Raw genomic sequence first — 17,534 nt, 5'->3', positions numbered from 1 at the left:
GATAGGTCTTGCATACAAAGTGACTGCAGAGCACACTGCAAACACCCCAGCACGTACTGAAAGGAGATGACTGAATGAAGAGCAAATCGATGCAAAAGGAGAACATTCTGCATGGGTTCAGCACAGGGGCTATCAGAGGTGAGGATATCCGAGATGGTTATGCAGCTTTACCATTGCGCTTTCCTATTTTCCAAAAACCTGTTTCATTTGCACGTGATTTTGCCTGGCATCCTCAGCAAAGTGAAGCAGCTGAAGAAGTGGACTGCGTAGAAGCAGATGCACGGAGTAAAACGAATGCTCGGTGCTTTACAAAGCAGAATGCCTGTGTAGACGTGTGAAGTGTGTAGGCACTTGGTAGGAGGCAGGCAGGTCTAGAAACGCAGGCCACAGCTAGGACTTACTGCAGCAACAGACAACAGGCTCTGCGGATTACACAAGAGCAGCTGCAGCGCATCAGCCCAGAGCTCCCTCTAGCTCAGCCTTCTGCCTCTAACAAGGGCCAAAAGGAGATGCCTAGGAAAGAGCACAGGAGAGAGCCAGCAGAAAAACTCCCCCAGCCTCCAGAGACTCCTGAGAAACAGGATGGACCAACGGCCTCTTAGATCCCTTGCACCACAGCCCTTCCTTCCAGCATCACACAGCACCTTACGGAGTTACCAGGTCGTTTCTGGAGCCCGCAAAGCGGGGCCAGGGTGACAGCGGCAGAGAGAGACCTACGTGATTGATGGGGTCTTCCAGGTAGAGGATCCCATTCTTGATGGAGTTGCTGATGTCATTCTCCGAATACATCACGGAGGTGGGTAGCTCCTCGTAAGCGCTGCCCTCTGCCAGCTTCTTGTGCTGTGGGACGAGAGAGCGGGTCAGGCAGCTTGAGGGGAGCAGGCACCAAAAAGCAGCAGGCATTTCCTGGTGAACAACCCCAGAACTCCAAGTCTGCTGCACCGAGTTCCTCTAGACTAAAAGGACCAAGGTAAGACCCATGCCACAGAGATCGTCAAATGGCACTAAGGTCCCACCCTTTCTTCCCAGAGGTGATTTCTGCAGCAGAAATACCGACATCCCCCAAGCTCTGCAGAAAAGCAGCACCCAGCTGCTGAGCTCATTTCCCAGCAGCTCCTCTGAAGCAAGAGGGCTCTATGTCTGCATTTGTTTTTAGCATCAGGTCTCCACTTCCACCTCAGGTCCCGTCAAGCCCTTCCAGAGTTAAGCAGCCCCCCTTGGTCCATACCCTCAACCCATCTGCCCCCATTCTCTCCACTTAGGAACCTTGCTGGGGACTTCACCTTGATGAGAATCTTCCTTTTGAGCTGGTTTGGAGAGGGAAGGCCGTCAGCAGAAATATCTACTGGTTTGGTCAAGAGCATGTCCCCAAAGACCTTCTTGAAATTCTGAGCCATGTTCCTCTGCTGAGCAATGCTGCAGTGGTCCTCAATGGACAGAATAACAGGGAAACTGGGAGGAGGGAAAGAGCCATCAGTACCAGCGTGGTGTCTGCAGGAACCAATGCCTTCGGAGCTTCACTTCAAAACCTGGCCTCTGTGCCCTCAAGGAGCAGTTTGCAACACCAGTGATCCGTGCTGCAGCTGTGCTGCCTCTAGCATTCAATGGAACCACCCTGCAGCAGGCTACCGGGGTTTACCCAATGTCTTCCCTCCCACAGCTCTTTCGGAGTGAAGTCTCCCCTTGGCTGGGAGACACAACAACACGCTCCCTTCCCACCGAACGCCAGGCATGTGGTCTTACGTGGGGTCTCTGGATAAAGGTGGGCTTCACTTTGGTGCTGCCCCAGCTCTACCCTCTACCTGCTCTCTGCCTTGCTGGCAGCTCTGCTACATGCAGTCCAGGTCCCTGCTGTACTCACTCGGAGGTGACAAAGGCATGCTCCTTGATAGTGACCAAGACATCAGAGAACTTGATCTTGGTGGTTAAGGTGTGCCCGTGGTAGATCACCGGCATGCCATCGGGACCGTCCCAGCAATCCACTGAAAGAGACCCATGGGGGAAACTTAGTGCAAAGGCTGGAAGACAGGCAGGACATGGACGTGAGATGGACTGAACTAAGCACTGCTGGGAGCCGCGCTGCACGGCCATGAAGGAGCAAGGTGAAAGTCAACATCTTTCTGGGGAACCAAAAGCTTGGCCGCACACCACTCAGTCCCACAAAGCAAATGACCTCAGCCCTTTCAGCACATCATGGTGAGAATCTTGCCACTGTCACACCAGCCCTCAGCCCTGCCTTCCATGCATAGCCTTCCCCAACGACCGCAAGCTATCGCGACGACGGTGACAGACGCGCCAGCTCCGGATACTCACGCTCGATACAGCGGCATCCCATCCGCAAGCAGCGGGCGTACGCCTCCAGCGAGGACTCGCTCGAGAACTGATCCCCCGTCAGGTACCTTTCACGCGAGAGGAGACATCAGCAAAGCAACATGCTCGCCGCGGGCACAGATGTCTGCTGGGACATCGTGGACCTGCCCCAGGAACAGCGAGAGCGACGTTCCTCCAGACCTCCCTTCTTCCCCAGGCAAGAGGCTCAACTCTGCCCCTGCTGCAAGGGGTGCAAGCACTACGCCGAGGTCCAGCCTTGCTGCTGGCTCTTGAGATAAGCCTCAAAGAGCAATATCCGCATCGGTGCCACAAAGAGCCCACTGAACCCACCAGAAGCAGCCCGAGAACAGGGTTAGACCAGCTCTCGCAGGCAGACGGGAGCTCACTGCCTGCCCTCCAGGCTGCTCAGCTGGCTGAGGGTCTTGGTGCTTTACATCTGGGCTACGGTGCTGCCACTGCACCCCATGAACAGGGAGCACAGACAGAGCCTGTCTGCAAAAAAGTGGCTCCTGCAAGATTATTCTAGCAGCAGAGAAGAAAAATGGCCAATTTCAGGCTTCCTGGCTTTTGTCACATCTGTCCTCAGAGGCTGTGGAAGATGACATTGCTAATGGTCAGAAATTGCCAGAATGACAGCCTGGGTCCTGAAAGCCCAGTCTGTGCAGGTGTGTGTTGCTGACAACATCTGAGCAAAACATTGATGGTTAAACGACAGAGGGAGGACTGGGGCACCAAGAGGAAGGTCTCTGATGTACTGATCCCAGGTTGGAAAAGTCTACTTGACCCACCACTGGGACTGGGCAGCATCAGGAGATCCTTGGCACAGGGGAAGAGGATGCTGGGAGCGGATGGGTGGAGAGAGCCATCCCCTAGTCCTTACGTGTTGTGTGAGGAGGAGATCCAGTAATGGGACAGGGGGTTGTTCATGTTCTCCGGACACACCATGTCCAGCTGCGAGTTCCAGATGCTGTTCTCTTTGGAAAACAGGAAGGTGAGAAACTGCTCAGGAAGAAACAGAAGTGTGTTAATGATGCGGAGGAGCCAGGTACTGTGCTTTAGCTTCACACGCATCTCGCCCTCTGTGTCAGCAGCTACTGAGCAGCTATTTTCTAAACTCAGCACAGACTGACCAGAGGCAACCAAGGCAGCACACAAGCTGCCTGACCCAGTGTGCTCAAGTAACCACAGCTGAGGCATTGCCACCTATCCTCTGAGCCGTGCCAGGTATCTGTGTACAAATCCTTTGACCCAGCTGGAGACAAATAAATAGCTCTGCAGTTAATTTTGCAGCTCACATGGCAGGCAACAGCTCACTAAGACCGTGTGGGTCAAGGGACCTTTGTGTGGGAGCCGGTCCAGAATGCCAGTGACAGGGTCATCTCCAGCTGTTTTTATTCTTTTGTTTTCAGCTCTTCTTGCTTGAAAAAGATCCTTACATGCCCCAAAGGCACATTAAGCCAAACACAGCCCCTTTCCTCCTCCAAACGAACTGCCTGATGAGCTCTCCCAGCCGCACACATTCAGCACAAGAAGAGACCCCAGGAGTCATTCCCGTCGCCAACCAGCTCTTGTGCAACACGGTGACCCACCACGTTCATCCACCACGTGCATCACACACAGCAATGCCGCTCAGAGGAGATGCAATCCTCTAAGCACGGCCACCCGGCAGTGAAGACACCGACAGCGGAGCTGTCACAGCAGCACACATCGCACTGGGGATGCACACCCTGCTCCAACCCCTCCATACACGCCAGCGCTGAACACGTCTTACTTCATCCAGGGAGAAATACGGCTCATCAATCTCCCTCAAGGGGTCTCTCAGAAAGTTGAACATGAATTCCTGTACCTGGAGGGTATCTGCAGCCCAGAGCTCCTGCAAACCGCGAGAGAGACAGAAAAAAGAAACCATTTCAGAAAGCGTTATTCAAAACCACGTGCAGCTCATCCAGCTAGAAGCTTTAACTGTGAAGGAGGCAGTTTTAATGCAAGACCATCTCTGCCAGGAATTCAACTGTCAGCACAAATGCTGGATAGCACGCAACTGCAGAAATCTGCCCTGTTTCTAAATGGTCTTCATTTTCTCAGTGCCACGCATTTTTCTCTCCGACAGCTCCTTTGCACACATCTGCCACCCCTCCTCCTTCGGCAGCAGAAGCCAGCTTGGCTTGCTTTTGCTTCTCTCCCTCCCTGGGTGTCTTTCATTAGGCCACCAGAATGGCTGGGCCCCTTCGCTGCCTAGTGCTCTGCGTGCTGCACACCACGTGCAAGATGGGAGCCCAGCAAGAGTCGAAGTACAGGGTCTGTGCAGCCCGTCAACGCGCTGCTCGTGCCTGCATGTGTGTCTGAGCGCGCAGGCTGTGCTTGCTGACTGCCTAGGATCGCTTTTACACGGGAAGGTCAGCAACCGAATCCATCAGCTGCTCCTCAGGACCTGCTGAAGCCTCCCGAGCAGAAAGGATGGAGCAGGGAGCTTCGGCTGCTGCAAACCTTCAGTACCAGCCGAGGGCACAGGGATGGGGTAAATACCACCGGCTCGTTCCTCCCTCCTGAGACCTCCACCCCTCTCAGGTCTTCTGCTCTCGGTCCCTTTTCTGACCAGGGTGCCTGGCTGGGGCCAGCTTTACCCTCACCAGCGCTCCCCTGCATCACCTCCTGCCCCACCTCCTGCGCTCAGGTTGCGGCCGTGCAGACAGAGCACTTCACAACCAAATCATCCCAGCTCCACGGCAAGGCTGCCCTTGGAGTGCCGGATCCCTACCGACACCAGTGCCTGCCCCCTCGTCCCTCCCCTGGGCCCGTGTCGAGCTCACCCTCTGGTACTCCAGCAAGAACGTCTGCAACTCCAGCAGCGACACCCTGAAGTGCTCAGACCTTTCTCCACCCCTGAAAGGCAGAGAGAGAAGCTTCGGTCACTCACGCCGCACATCTCGACCAACCGTTACCGGCATCATGCCAGATGCCATCCGCAGCCACCGCGGTGCGTGCGAGCAACACGTGCCGCGAGCAAGCAGCGCTGCGAGAGCAGAGCGGGATGCGCGGGGAGGGCCGAGCAGGGCACGACGGCAAACGCGCAGCAGCTGAGAGCGTACATCCACATCTCAGAGCCAGGGACTGCTCCGTCCAGCAGTCACACTGCCAAGGGTACAGCAAGGTGAAACTCTGGTGAAAGGCTGCAAAAATCATCAGAGGGACTGATTTGTTAAAAAAAAAAAAAAAAAAATAGAGGGGCTGGCTTGTACCAGAGTGAAAAGAACTAAATAGGTGCAGGGCAGTCAAGGGGTGATTGTAGACAGGACAGAGCTACAGGTATCCAGGGGACATGGAGCCAAGGAGGCAGGGCAAGGAACGAAGGAGGGAATCGTCTGTAGCTGATTATCTCAAAAGACTCGTCCATGAACGTACCAAGCCACAATGGACAGCCAAGGGCCGTGCTGGGGACTAACACCAAAAACCCCAGCAATGGACTGGGCAGTGCTGGCTGCCCTGGGCAGAGGGATGAACCAGACGGTCTGCTGAGCTCCCTGCCAAATCTCTAAGGTTATAAGAAAAAAAAGAGAGGAAACCATGGAGCATTACCTAGACAGGTTAACAAGTCTTTCGCTCTGTAGCTTCCCTGTCTAGATTCAAGCTCTTGTTATCATGGCCGAGACGCGCACAGGGCAATGGCAGCGCAGGCACCGCCCGGAGAGGGGCTGGAGGGGAGAGCGCTGTGGGCAGCCTGCACCGGCCCCGAGGACAACCCCCAGGAGATGGCTCAGGGTCTGACAACTTCACATAAACCAACTGACCGTTTGGGGGGGCGGCTGACCTGAGCTGGATCTCAGTGGGATGTCTGGGAGGAAGAGAGCCCCAGCTGACCCGCGCTGAAGTGTCTACAGCAAAGATGCTTATTCAGAGCGCAAAAACACAAGCAGCGCGGTGGCAAGAGGTACGCAGCATGCCTCATCCCCGCTACGCTGCTGCAGGCACCAAAGCACGTTATGGAGCAAAAGAAAACTGTCCCTTCCCCAGCAAATACAGAGAATTACCCACCTTTCTAGGAACGGGACATCCATCTGCAAAAGAAGAAGCACAAGCATTAGGTTTGCACTCCATCTCACCAACACGTGTGAAAGCACAAATTGATCAAGCAGATAACGGGGACAGCAAACCAGCACCGTGCAGCTCAGCTTTCCTCACAGCCGTGGCTCATCCACCGCCTCCCCCGTCCCCAGCAGCCCCGTGCTAACCAGCCTAAAGCAGTAACTGCTTCACTCCCTGTCATCCCTGGCCCAGAGGCAGGACACGAGGTATTAGCCGAGGGCAGCAGGGTTAAAAAGGTAATTAAGAGGGAATGCCCAGTAACAAATATGGTCTCTCACTCCCCTTCCCGGCCCTGGAGAATTCAGCTCTTACCATTTTCTGGGCGCTGAACATCAGGCTGCGGTAGAGCTGTGCAAACTGTCCGTACGTGATATCCCCATTCCTCTGCTCCACATCCTGGGGCAAAAACAAACCCCAGAGGTTTTACAGGGGCCACGGGCAACTCTGCATGGCCCAAGGAGCATCTCCTCCCACCAGGATTCCCAGGGCAAAAGGAGGAGCGAATGGCCAAACCCTGGCCAGACTTTGCCTCCCACCTTTGCCCATCTCTGCTGGGGCCAGCAGGACCCTGCAGTGCCCAGGACACAGGCACATCCTAAACCGAGTTATGCGATGCCCCAGGCTCGCCGACAGAAAGGCATTGCAGCGCTGATTAAAAAGCGTTATCGTTTACATGAACAGCTACAAAAGGATCATTTTAATTTTTGCTGGCAGAGAGCACCTGAAGTGTCTGGAAACGGCAAGACCCGACGCGCGTGCTCTCCTTTGGATACGCTGCTCCGTGGCCCCGGAGTTCAGTGCCAGTGGAACCGGCTGGTCACCACGGGATGAGCCTGTGCTCCTGGGTCTGCAGTGACGCTGGCAGAGCCGGGCGCCGGTCACTCACTGGCAGGGGGACGAAGGACCAGCCGGCCTCGCTGCCTGTCCTCCTGCACTCTACCCCACCGGGGCAAAGCCCCAGACCAGGGCCAGGAGCAACACGGGGAGGCAGGACGGGGCGAAGAGAGGGCGCTGGCCACAAACGGGCCGGGGTGCGGCACCCGGTGGGAGCTGGCACCTCTTCCGTCTCCGCCGTGGGTAGGGGCCTCCCAGGAAAGGCTGGGAGCCTCTGCAATACGCAAACGCGCCGTGGGAGTTTAACCACCACCAGCTTTCACTCAAAGGCAGGCAACAGGCTGCCGAGGGTCCCCAGCGCGAACGAGGAGAGCAGAGGGGTCACACACTCACCGTGAGTCTCTCCCGCAGGAACCGCATGTTGGGGACCCGGTAGTTGACCTGAGACAGCATGTTCTTCAGATCCTTGGCGGAGATCCTGGCTCGGCGGGGGAAAGAGGAAAAACACGTTCAGCAGCTCTGGGACAGCGGGGTCTCACCCTGGGACCGGGACGCCGCACGCACCGAGCGGCCGTGCCCAAAGGGACATCAGCTGGGGCACACAAGGATGGATGCGCATCCCCAGAGGGGTGCCAGGCTTGGGACCAAAGGCAGAACAGAAGAACGTTTTCCACCTCTGTGAACTCTGCACCTACGCTGTGCGTGGGGAGCAGAGAGAGGTGCTTGCAGCCCGACGGAACTGCAAACACCGCTCCTGCAAGCTCCCAGCACTGCAGGGCAAGTCCCAGCACCCTCACCCCACTGGAGCCGATGCTGCAACCGGCGCATATCGCCCACCGCTTTACGAGAACGACCCCGCAGACGCATTTTTCAAGTATCAGTGCCCAAACAGGGATGCTGGGTGACCAAACCACCCCCAAAACCTATTCCCTAGCCTGCGGAGGGAGCTGGAGGAGGGCAGGCTTTGCAAATGGTTTGGACCCTGCTAATTTTATGCTAAAGACAGAAACAAAGCCATTTTCAGCGTCTAGCCACAGGAACCGTGCCGCCACGTCGTGCCCAGCCATTGCTGCACAGGCCGCTGGCACGGGGCACCAGCACGGCTGTCCTGCCCTGAGGCTGCTCGTGCCAAACGTGCCGGTTCCTGGGCCGGGGAGGGCTCGGGTGCCAACCCCGAGCGGGCTCCCGCAGCAAGGCGGGCAGAGACAGGCAGCGAGGAGCCCTGGGCTGCCTCTGCCTGCTCCAGCTTTGTTCCCCCACGGAGCAACGTCCCTGCAGAGAGAAAGAACGCGGATGTGTCCCATCTGTGGGATTTAAGAAGCCAAGAGGTCTGCGTGCAATCATTTTCTGGCAGCTCCTGCCTTAAAAGCAAGACCTGAGTCCGCCCCAGCAACCACAGATGCTGCTTTTGCCCCCCGCCGAGCAAGTGGGAGCTCAGGACCCTACGGGACGGTCCCCCATCCCACAAAGCATAGAGCAGGTCTGACCCTGGAAACGCTCAGGGCTTTGGGACGCAAATATAAATACGCCAGGGAAGATGCCCTGCGCAGGGCTCAGGCTGTCACCGGCAGCGATGCGGAGCGGCGGTGTGAACCGCGACTCTTTGATGCTCTCCCCTGGAAACAGGGTGATCTCAAACGACCCAGAAAGCAGGAGGGATGGAGGGAGCCCCAGGAGAGGGGGAAGCCGGCTGGTGTCAGGCGCTGCAGAGACGAGGGCCACTGCAGCCGGCGGGACACACAGAGCCCTTGTTCGTGGGCTGAGTCGTGGGGGACCGGGACGCACGCGCGGCCAGAGCAGGACCTGGCCCGGCGCCCGTGCCGTGCCCAAGGCCAGCTCCCAGCTGGCTGAAGACCGTGCAGGCAGCGTCCTGACACTTGCTGGAAGGACAGGAAAAGAAAAAGCTGGCAAATAGCACCAGCCTCCCCTTTCCTCCTGGCTGTACGGGCTACAGAGCCAGCGACACGTTCTCAGCATGAGCAGCAGCTTTGGCATCTCCCTGCCGCACCTCCACCTCCCCCGGCAGGAGAAGCCACCCCAGGGGCTCAGGGCGGGTGTTTTGTGGAGGGGAGCCTGCCTCTTCCCTTCTCCAACACACCCAGCACCCACGGCCACGTGCAGGGTGCTGTGCGACCCGCGGGGCCGGGGGGTGCCAGCTATGGGGTCCTGGGTGCCAGAGAAATGGGGCAATGTGGGGGAGAGCGAGCCAGGAGCGCAATGGTGGCTCTTGAGAGATGGCCTCATGCATCTAGGACCACGGCATGCAGCAGCTCTCGTGGGTCCCCCGATGGGACACCCAGAGCCCCCAGGGCCGCCCAGCAGCAATCCCCCCTGCGTGAGAGGCTGAGACTGCAGAAAAGCTCTTGGGAAACGAGCAGGAGGGGCTGAGGACCAGCAGCAGGCATGGGGCTGGAGACCCGCTGGAGCCAGCGCCTGGCTCTGGTGATGCTGAGCTGTTTCACAGGGAGGTGTAGGACCACGGCACTGCTCGTCGATGTGATGGCACCAGCAGAGGCAAGGGCAAACCCTGTAACAGCTGTGACCAGCATTTCCCTCACTGCTGCTGTAGCAGGATGGGGTATGGAAGAATTTTATTTACTGTGTGTTATTAATAATGTTAAAGTGTCAGAGACATTGGATAAATAGCTCGGTACTATTTTGAGACTAGAAAGTAAAAAACCAAATAAACTAATTTCTCCTACGGAAGTTTTTCAAAGTTTCATGACAAACAAGCCAAAGGACAGATCCAGCCCTCTCTCAGGGGATGAAAACATTCCCCAGTGCCGTAACTCTGCTCCCAGCCACAGGCAGCTCTCCTAGCCAGAGGTGAAACAGTCTCCTCCGCAGCAGTTAGGAAAAAATACCCCAGCATCCTGTTATCCTCCTCTTTCCACCTAACCTCCCTTGGAAAAACAAATACCCAAAGGCCCAGCAGCCAGTGAAAACAGCCAACATCTGCCGGCGCGCTGGAAGGTATGCACAGGCACCAGCCGGGAGAAGGCGGAAAGGAACGGGCTCCGGCGCAGCAGGCTGGGGTGATGGGTACACGAATGCCGGGAATGATTTCTTCAGCTGCCAGAAACCTGCCCATTCTAGAAACACCAAGAATGGGCTGCAAAAGAAGCATTTAAAAAAAAAAAAAACCACAAGTCACTGTTCCCTTCTCAAACCTGTTTCCAGGCTGAGAAGCAAAAGCAAAGAGCCCAGTGACACCACAGTTGATGCTGAAATGCCTCACACAGGCAAACATTTAACCCAAGAGTTGTATATGCCCCATAACTGGTGCCTCTACTTTGCAGCAAACATACAGATACTTGTAAAATGAGGAGACTCAAAATCTCTCCACATTCCCCTTCTATTGCTGTTTTGCTCCTTTTGCTGCCTGGACTGGAGCAGCAGTGCTGCTGATTAGGTGGTTTGCACTGAGCCTCTCCCCTTGGCAGACAGGTAAGGAATATATTGTATTTTCCTGCCTTAATTCTAAATGCTAATAGAAAGATGATATGAAGGAAAACAACCAGAGAGATGCAACAGACTGGCTTTCAGCTCTGCTGACCACGCCTCAGGCAGACAAATCTACACATGCAATCTCTTTTATCCTGTTGGGATGCCAGTTCACCTGCTTTACTGTACAACCAGATGAGAAAAAGGACCAATTTGTTCCATTTCTCCAGCATTCACCCTCCAAAACCCCCCAGCAGCCACCCCTGCACCTGCCTCAGTGCTCTCCATCGCTGAATTAGGAAATATCACACCCGGTCACCACTGAAAACCAGTACACCATGCACAAAACCCAAGCCTGAAATTGAAAGGTGTGTGGCACACACAGAGCAGCTGCAACACGTTAAAGGTGCCTCTCCTTCCCCTTCTGCCTCTGCGAGGGTTTATCCCTCCTCTGCGTAATCCCTGTGCACCCAGCGGTGCTCTGGACACAATATCAATCACTGCAAAGTCAAAAACACGCAGTACAGTGGGATTTCTCCAACTCAACACACTCCCACTCCAGCCCGAGATGCAGACAGGTTGAATTTAACCCCCGGCTGCCCAAGAGCGGGGCCATCTGCCTGTCCCGGGGCAGCACGCTGCGGCCGGGCGCGAGGAACAGAGCAGCGGGGACCACAGCGGGACGAGAGGACCCGCTCGCTTCTCCTGACCAGTACTGCTGATCCACAGGACCAACCTGTCTGACGGCGGTCACCCACGGCTCCCCGGCATCGGGCACAGCCGGGTTTGCAGAGTGAGTTTCTCGGCAGGACCTTGCTGCAGGGATGAGGAGGACTCCAGGGCTCAGCGTGAAGCATGGACACGGGCAGCAGTGCGAGATCCATGGCTTTGGCAGGGACCAAGCAGAGGATGCCCTGGAGCCCAGAGACCCACCCGGTGCTCCGCAGTGAGCCCTGCCTGGGCACGTACAGGGGTAAGACGGGGCCTGGGTGCTCACCACAGCCAGGGGCACAAGCTGATGTGTGAGCCATGTCTCCGGCACTGCCCTCTCCAGAGCAGGACTGGAAGAATCCCCTGGCCCCAGGGGAGCACGTTAATGTGGAAACTAATGCTGAAAGTTTAACGGGCTCAGTTAACGTGATGGGGGAAAAGCATGTCCCAGGGATGAAAGGAGGGAAGTAACAGCACCTCGGGCAGAGGAGACTGGCAGCTGGCACATCACCTGCTTTCCCCAGCCATGGCAGCAGTGGCAGCAAGCAGAGCATGGTGGAACTCACCTCTCGACAGGGAAATGTCCCTTCCCTTATCGCCTCATGACAGATCATGACCCAGTTCCCCTCCCTTATCTCCTCATGACAGGTCCAAGCATGACATTTCACCTGCTAGAACACCACTAAGGATTCACCCAAGAACCCCACAAGGAGTGGCCCTGCTGCAGCCCATCGGCCTAAAAGCGGGATCATCCATGGCCTCATGGACCTCAGAGGAGCAGAACAAACCAAACACAACTCAGTTCAGCCCCAGAGGGTGGCAAGAGCTGCCTGTTGGCTCCTTGGTGTCTGCTTCCTCGGGTGATGCCAGCTGGGGGTGAAGGTGTTTCACAGCTCTGGGGTTTCGAGCTGTTACTGGGTCCAAACAGCTGGGTCAGGGTGATGGAAACAAGACAATTTTTGGATGCTGTTTTAATTCAGTGAAAATCAGCCAGGGAAGTATTGGCACTGGAATTAAGGAAATGGAAATGAAAAATCTAAAGAACCCAATAAAAAATCCAAAGCAAAGGCTGGAGTTCTAAGTCAAAGCTAAACCCTTCCAGCTCAAACCCTTCTATGAATGTGCACGTCTCTGCAAGCAAGGGCTGTCTCTCTTCTTACCTGTCTTCCCGGTTGCGATCCAGCGAGTAGAACTGCTTCCGGAGCCACCTAAACGGCAAGGCACAAACACGCACACGCTTAGCCCCAGCTCCCCAACAACAAGCCCGTTCGGTTCTCTCCTGTCTCTGGAAGATGCTCAATGCCATGCCGTCCGCTCCCACGGCCCTCCTTCCCACTTGGCTCTGCTCCCCTTCCAGAGGCAGCCGACCTTATTTTCATGCAGGCAACTAGCCCGCCTTTAAAACCATCTCTGCCTGAAAGCGAGTCCACAGATAAGACAAGGAAACCAAAGGTATTCTCTTCTAGATGCCTCTACACTGAATTGCCACAGATCATACAGGCTGTGTACACACAAAAACATCTATTTCGTGGTAAAGCTCCTTTTCCCTGTGTGCTTGTGAGACCAAACTCTGGCCGTAGATGATGTAGCACTGCCGGTCAATGGGATGAAGCCTCTCCAGCAGCGCAGAGGCAGTGCCAGGTCGGTGCCAGCTCAGAGAGGGAATGGTGCAGGACAAGGACAAGTTCCTCACCTTTCAATCTGCAGGGGGGTCGCAGCCCTCAAAGTGTCTGCCACCAGCCAGTTCAGCCCCTTGATCCACATGTTGACCTCGTCCTCGGAAGTAGCTGTGGAGGGTGCACAGGACATAGAAGCTGGTCACCAACACAAACCATTGCCCTGAGGCCACCCCCAGCATCTTAAATCCCTACTCCTTCCTTCATCCCCCTTCTGAATCCCCTCCTGCGCAGATGCTCTGGCTGGCTCCTCACCGCCCTCGGGATGTACATGGCTGGCTGGACCCCTCACCCCTGCACATCACGCAGGGGTGAGATCATCCATCAGCCGAACTGCAGCAAGTGATTGCAAGCCTTTTCTCCATCCAAACAGGAAGAAACTCAATGGCATAAGCCTCCCCTCTTTCAACAGCAAAACCTAAGGCTGGGTGCTCCAAGTCCAGCTGAAGTCAATGGACAAGGCATTGAGGAAAGCTGAGACCAACACCTCAGAGGCACCGAGGCTTCGTGAGCTACTGTTTGCCACCAGCAGCGTTTTCTCACTCCGAATTGCAAAGCAGAAGTGAATGAGATTTTACCACTTCATGTGTGGGGCTGGTAACCACAAAGCAGCTGATGAACGCCAACATGCCAAGCTGAGGGAAAACACTTGATTTCAAGCACACAGTTGAACTATGGGCTTCAGTTCACCCAAATTGTGGGTTTACAGGGTGAATTAACTGACTCAGCTAGGGGCTGAATGTGCACCCTTCAGGGAACCGGTGTCACCTTCTTCCAAAGACACCTCCTTGGTGTGGTGAAAAGAGCATCTGCCCAGGAATACGTTCCAGCTCACTTGTGGAAGGATGCATCGGAAGTTTGGGTCCTGTGGCAACGAGGTGCCTGCCCAACCCTGCTCTGGCACAGCCCTGGGGCTACGAGCGCTTTACCTTGCAAGCTGAGGGTCTTCAGCCTGAATTCTGTGCCATAGAGGACAACAAAGCAGTGAGACTGGTCCGGTCGGAAACATGGATCCTCCTGGTACCGGTCAAAGTCACGTGAATTTTTTCCTGGACGAATCTCTTTGATTTCACGAATATCCACTAAGAGAGAAAGTGAAAACAAAAGGGGAGTTCAGCAAATAGCTTGAAGTTCCCATGAAGATGGAGAAGGAAGGGCACGGATAAAGCCGTTTTAGCCACTGAAGAGCTGGATTACCACCCATCACACCATGGCAGACCCAGGCATGCCTACAGCCCCAGGGTACCGGGCTCTGAAAAGCTCAGCCCCAGGACTCGTGTTTCCCTGGCTATGCTGGAAAGCAAAGATGGGATGGATGTCCCGGCCCAGGCAGCAAGCTGCCAGCCGTCCGAGGACAGTGGGCAGGTGCTGGAGATGGTGCCTTGCAGAGGGGCTCTGCACTCGGGCGACCATCACAGCAGCCTCCCCGTCCCCTCCTGCCACGGCTGATGGCACGGGCTGAAGAGGCACCCAGCGCCAGCACAGCCCCGACAGCCTGTCCTCAGCACAGCCCAGGTGCCCAGGTCCTCCCAGAGAAGCTGCCCGCACTTCGCACCTTAGACAAGCCTGCCAAGAGCCCCAGCTCGCTCCTCGACCTGCCAAGGCAGCACAGAGATCTCGCCCCTTATCTTGCACATCTCTCCTGCCGCGCAGATGGGGTTGTGCACGCACACGAGCCTGCAAGCACAGCCCCCTCCCACCGGTTCCCTAGGAAGCCCCCCCAGCCTCCACCCCCCTGTTTACCTCTGTGTCCCCCAAGAACGGTTGGATGCCTCACCCACGGTGAGCCCCAGGCACGACGAGCAGAGGGCAGCGCTGCTGCAAGCTCCTTTGCCCTTTAGCTTCACACCTCACGCCTTCCTCTTCCTCCACCCAACATACCTTTGCAAACTGCACTTTTTTTTTTTTTTTTTCTTTCAAGAGAGCAAACTTTGGGGTTTGTTTTTGGTTTTTTTTTTTCGGTTAAAGGCTTTCTTTAACTCCGTCCTCGGAGGGCACAGCCTCCTGCCCTCCTGCCCAGCCGGATGAAATCCTGTTTGCAGCTTACAAACACCATGGACAAGATCCACTCCTCTCCAAATTCAAGTTAGAAACTGGAGTTGATTCTTGGTTTAAACAACTTGATGGTAGCCCTGCCTCCTCACTCCCCGCTTTCACCCTAAATTACGTCTGCATTTTCTGGCGTCTCCCCCCTGCCCCGTTAGCGTCCTCCCAGCTCCTCCGAGCAGTCTCTGCCTTTGCACATGCACCATCTTCACCAAGAAAGCTCTGTCCTGACCTAGCCAAAGAGGGGTGAAATGTTTATTACCTCTGGATGGTGTTCAGAAAGCCACAGAGGAAAGCACAGTGCAAGGATCAACCAAGTCCAACCTCTGGAGACCCAGTTGTGGTGGATCTGCCACAGGTCTGGAGCAGATTCGACTGCCTGTGACCCCCCCCATGCTTCCAGGCAGAATCCCCCTCCCCACCTCACTGCCAAACACCTTTCAGAGAGAAAACATTACAAAAAGCATGAAAACAGCCAAATCTGCAGAGACTGTTTGAATTACAGTCACCAGCAGGGAGGTCTGGTATCAACAACCTAAACATATGCAAGTGCTGGTCAGAACTGGAGCCGAGGGAGGTGGGCTAACAGCTTGGGGCTCCCACCTCTCACAGTTCTGTACTGTACACGAGTCCCATGCACTTTATTTTTTAAAAAATGGCTTCTTTTTGAACCTGTGGCAGTGGCAGAAGGGGTTATTGTCAGGGGGGCAAGTCCAGATTGCAGAGGAAGGCTCAAAAAGTAGCATCTCTTGTCAGATGGATGACTGGGTCGTGAAGCCAGTAATTCAGATGGACAGCACATTACCCTGGTCAGGTCTGGGGCTGGTGACTCCAGGGAGCTCTGCTTATGTTTATTATCCTCATGCACAGCCATGATGTCAACCTGCTTCCTCCAGGCAATGGCTGAAGCGGGCAAGATGAACTGCAAGCAACCAAGCCACGGTCAAAAGAAACCCCCAGACAGTGCCCACCAGCTGGTGGCTAGGGCAGGGCAGGCAGCACCAGCAGCACATCAGCTTTCTGAGACACAGGGACAGCATCACTCTGAAGATATTCCTTAGGTTATAGGGCTGGTGTCACACCTCAGCAGCTGTCCCCGGTGGGCCAACCCAAAGGTGGCCAAGCGTAAGGCAGCAGTGTGACCATGAGGAATGGCCCAGGGTGGCGAGAGCTGGCCCAGGCAGGTCCAGGCAAACCCAGGCGTGGGGCTGGCGAGGAGGCAGACCTGCCTGGCTGCGTGTGTGGGTGGTGAATCTGACGGTGCAGCTACAACATCATCCTGGCAGCTTCAGCTGTGGCTCGCGGAGAGCAGGAGCAGACACCTCCAACCAGCCACCTCGAGCTGTGTTCCTCTGCACAGGGCAGCTGCCAGCACGGTAAGGGAATGGCTCGCAGCCTCCCTCCCCGGAGGAAATTCTGGGAAAGGACTCTCATTGCCATAAAACAAAGGGAAAACAACAACAGCAAGAAGAAAAAAAAACACGCAAGCCCGAGAATCTTTGCTTCCTGGAAAAATAGTTTCTTAAACGCTTGGGGGAATCAAATAACAACATTTCTGAGTCACGTTTCCAAAGCAGATGATGCTTCTGAGCAATGCGGGACGGAGATTACTGCAAACCTGGCATGTAATTCATCCCAATTAAACTCCACTTACTGCACTCACTGTGGACCGGCTCGCCTTTCATTTCAATTTACTGCAGTTTAAAACTAGGCAGAAATGTGACCTGCTCATCAACCGCAGCAGCCGCCGACAGCACTGATGCTCGCTCCAAACGAACGCCGCGGCAAGCCAGACACTGGGCTTGACTCTGGGGAGACTCGTAAAGCCTACCCGAGGAACGTGGGATCCTCTCCTGGCAGGACACACCGCGCAGCACCGTGGGTGTGCGTCTGGAGATGATGGCAGCCTGGCACAGGACGTACCCATGCCGACCACTGCAATAACCCTCCAAAGCTCATCAGCTCGGCACAAGAGCACAGAAAGACCCAGTTCCTTGGGGCTGCGAAGGGAGGACAGACAAGCTCCCTAAAATAAGCAAGGGTGTGACTTTTTAAGGCATCACCTACCCTTTGAAAACGAGCTGGCTGGAAGTTCAAACATTAGCGTGCCCTGCCGTAACCTGCCCACGGGCTACGTCCCTAGTGACAGCATGTTATTTCAGCCCTTCAAAACCCGTATCACAGTGAAGGTCTTTGCATCCAGGACGTGCACAGCAGGGCTGAAGACTATGCCTGTCTTTGAAGGATGCAGGGCTTGACCAGCACAGCGGGAAAGAACTGGCAGCTGGGTTTTCATGGCAGTTGACCAGGCAGTAAGTACTGCAGGAGGGTGCCAAAACACTAATGGCCTGCCTTTGCATCACGCTGCAAGAGTTTCGCCTCCGCTTCAGGCCACCGCAGCGTGCTAAC

At 55.6% G+C, this 17,534-nt stretch overlaps 1 protein-coding gene across 5 annotated transcripts in view; it reads right to left on the bottom strand.

Moving 5' to 3' along the window:
• The window catches only part of PLCG1 (phospholipase C gamma 1), a 48,618-nt gene that overhangs the window by 11,695 nt on the left and 19,389 nt on the right, over window positions 1–17,534 (bottom strand). For all 5 annotated transcript variants that reach the window (XM_075438674.1, XM_075438676.1, XM_075438677.1 and 2 more), the window contains exons 2-14: window positions 14,009–14,161; window positions 13,097–13,190; window positions 12,564–12,611; window positions 7,642–7,726; window positions 6,727–6,810; window positions 6,364–6,386; window positions 5,142–5,214; window positions 4,103–4,204; window positions 3,212–3,330; window positions 2,314–2,399; window positions 1,862–1,982; window positions 1,284–1,452; window positions 718–840 (exon numbers count right to left, since the gene is read on the bottom strand). In XM_075438674.1, the coding sequence (XP_075294789.1) occupies window positions 718–840; window positions 1,284–1,452; window positions 1,862–1,982; window positions 2,314–2,399; window positions 3,212–3,330; window positions 4,103–4,204; window positions 5,142–5,214; window positions 6,364–6,386; window positions 6,727–6,810; window positions 7,642–7,726; window positions 12,564–12,611; window positions 13,097–13,190; window positions 14,009–14,161 (1,280 nt within the window). The remainder of the gene's footprint in view (window positions 1–717; window positions 841–1,283; window positions 1,453–1,861; window positions 1,983–2,313; window positions 2,400–3,211; window positions 3,331–4,102; window positions 4,205–5,141; window positions 5,215–6,363; window positions 6,387–6,726; window positions 6,811–7,641; window positions 7,727–12,563; window positions 12,612–13,096; window positions 13,191–14,008; window positions 14,162–17,534) is intronic.

Source organism: Opisthocomus hoazin, chromosome 18 (assembly GCF_030867145.1).
Source record: "Opisthocomus hoazin isolate bOpiHoa1 chromosome 18, bOpiHoa1.hap1, whole genome shotgun sequence".
Classification (NCBI taxonomy): Eukaryota; Metazoa; Chordata; class Aves; order Opisthocomiformes; family Opisthocomidae; genus Opisthocomus; species Opisthocomus hoazin.
Note: the sequence above shows the minus strand (reverse complement) of the source record. Positions and strands in the feature narration are given on the sequence as shown.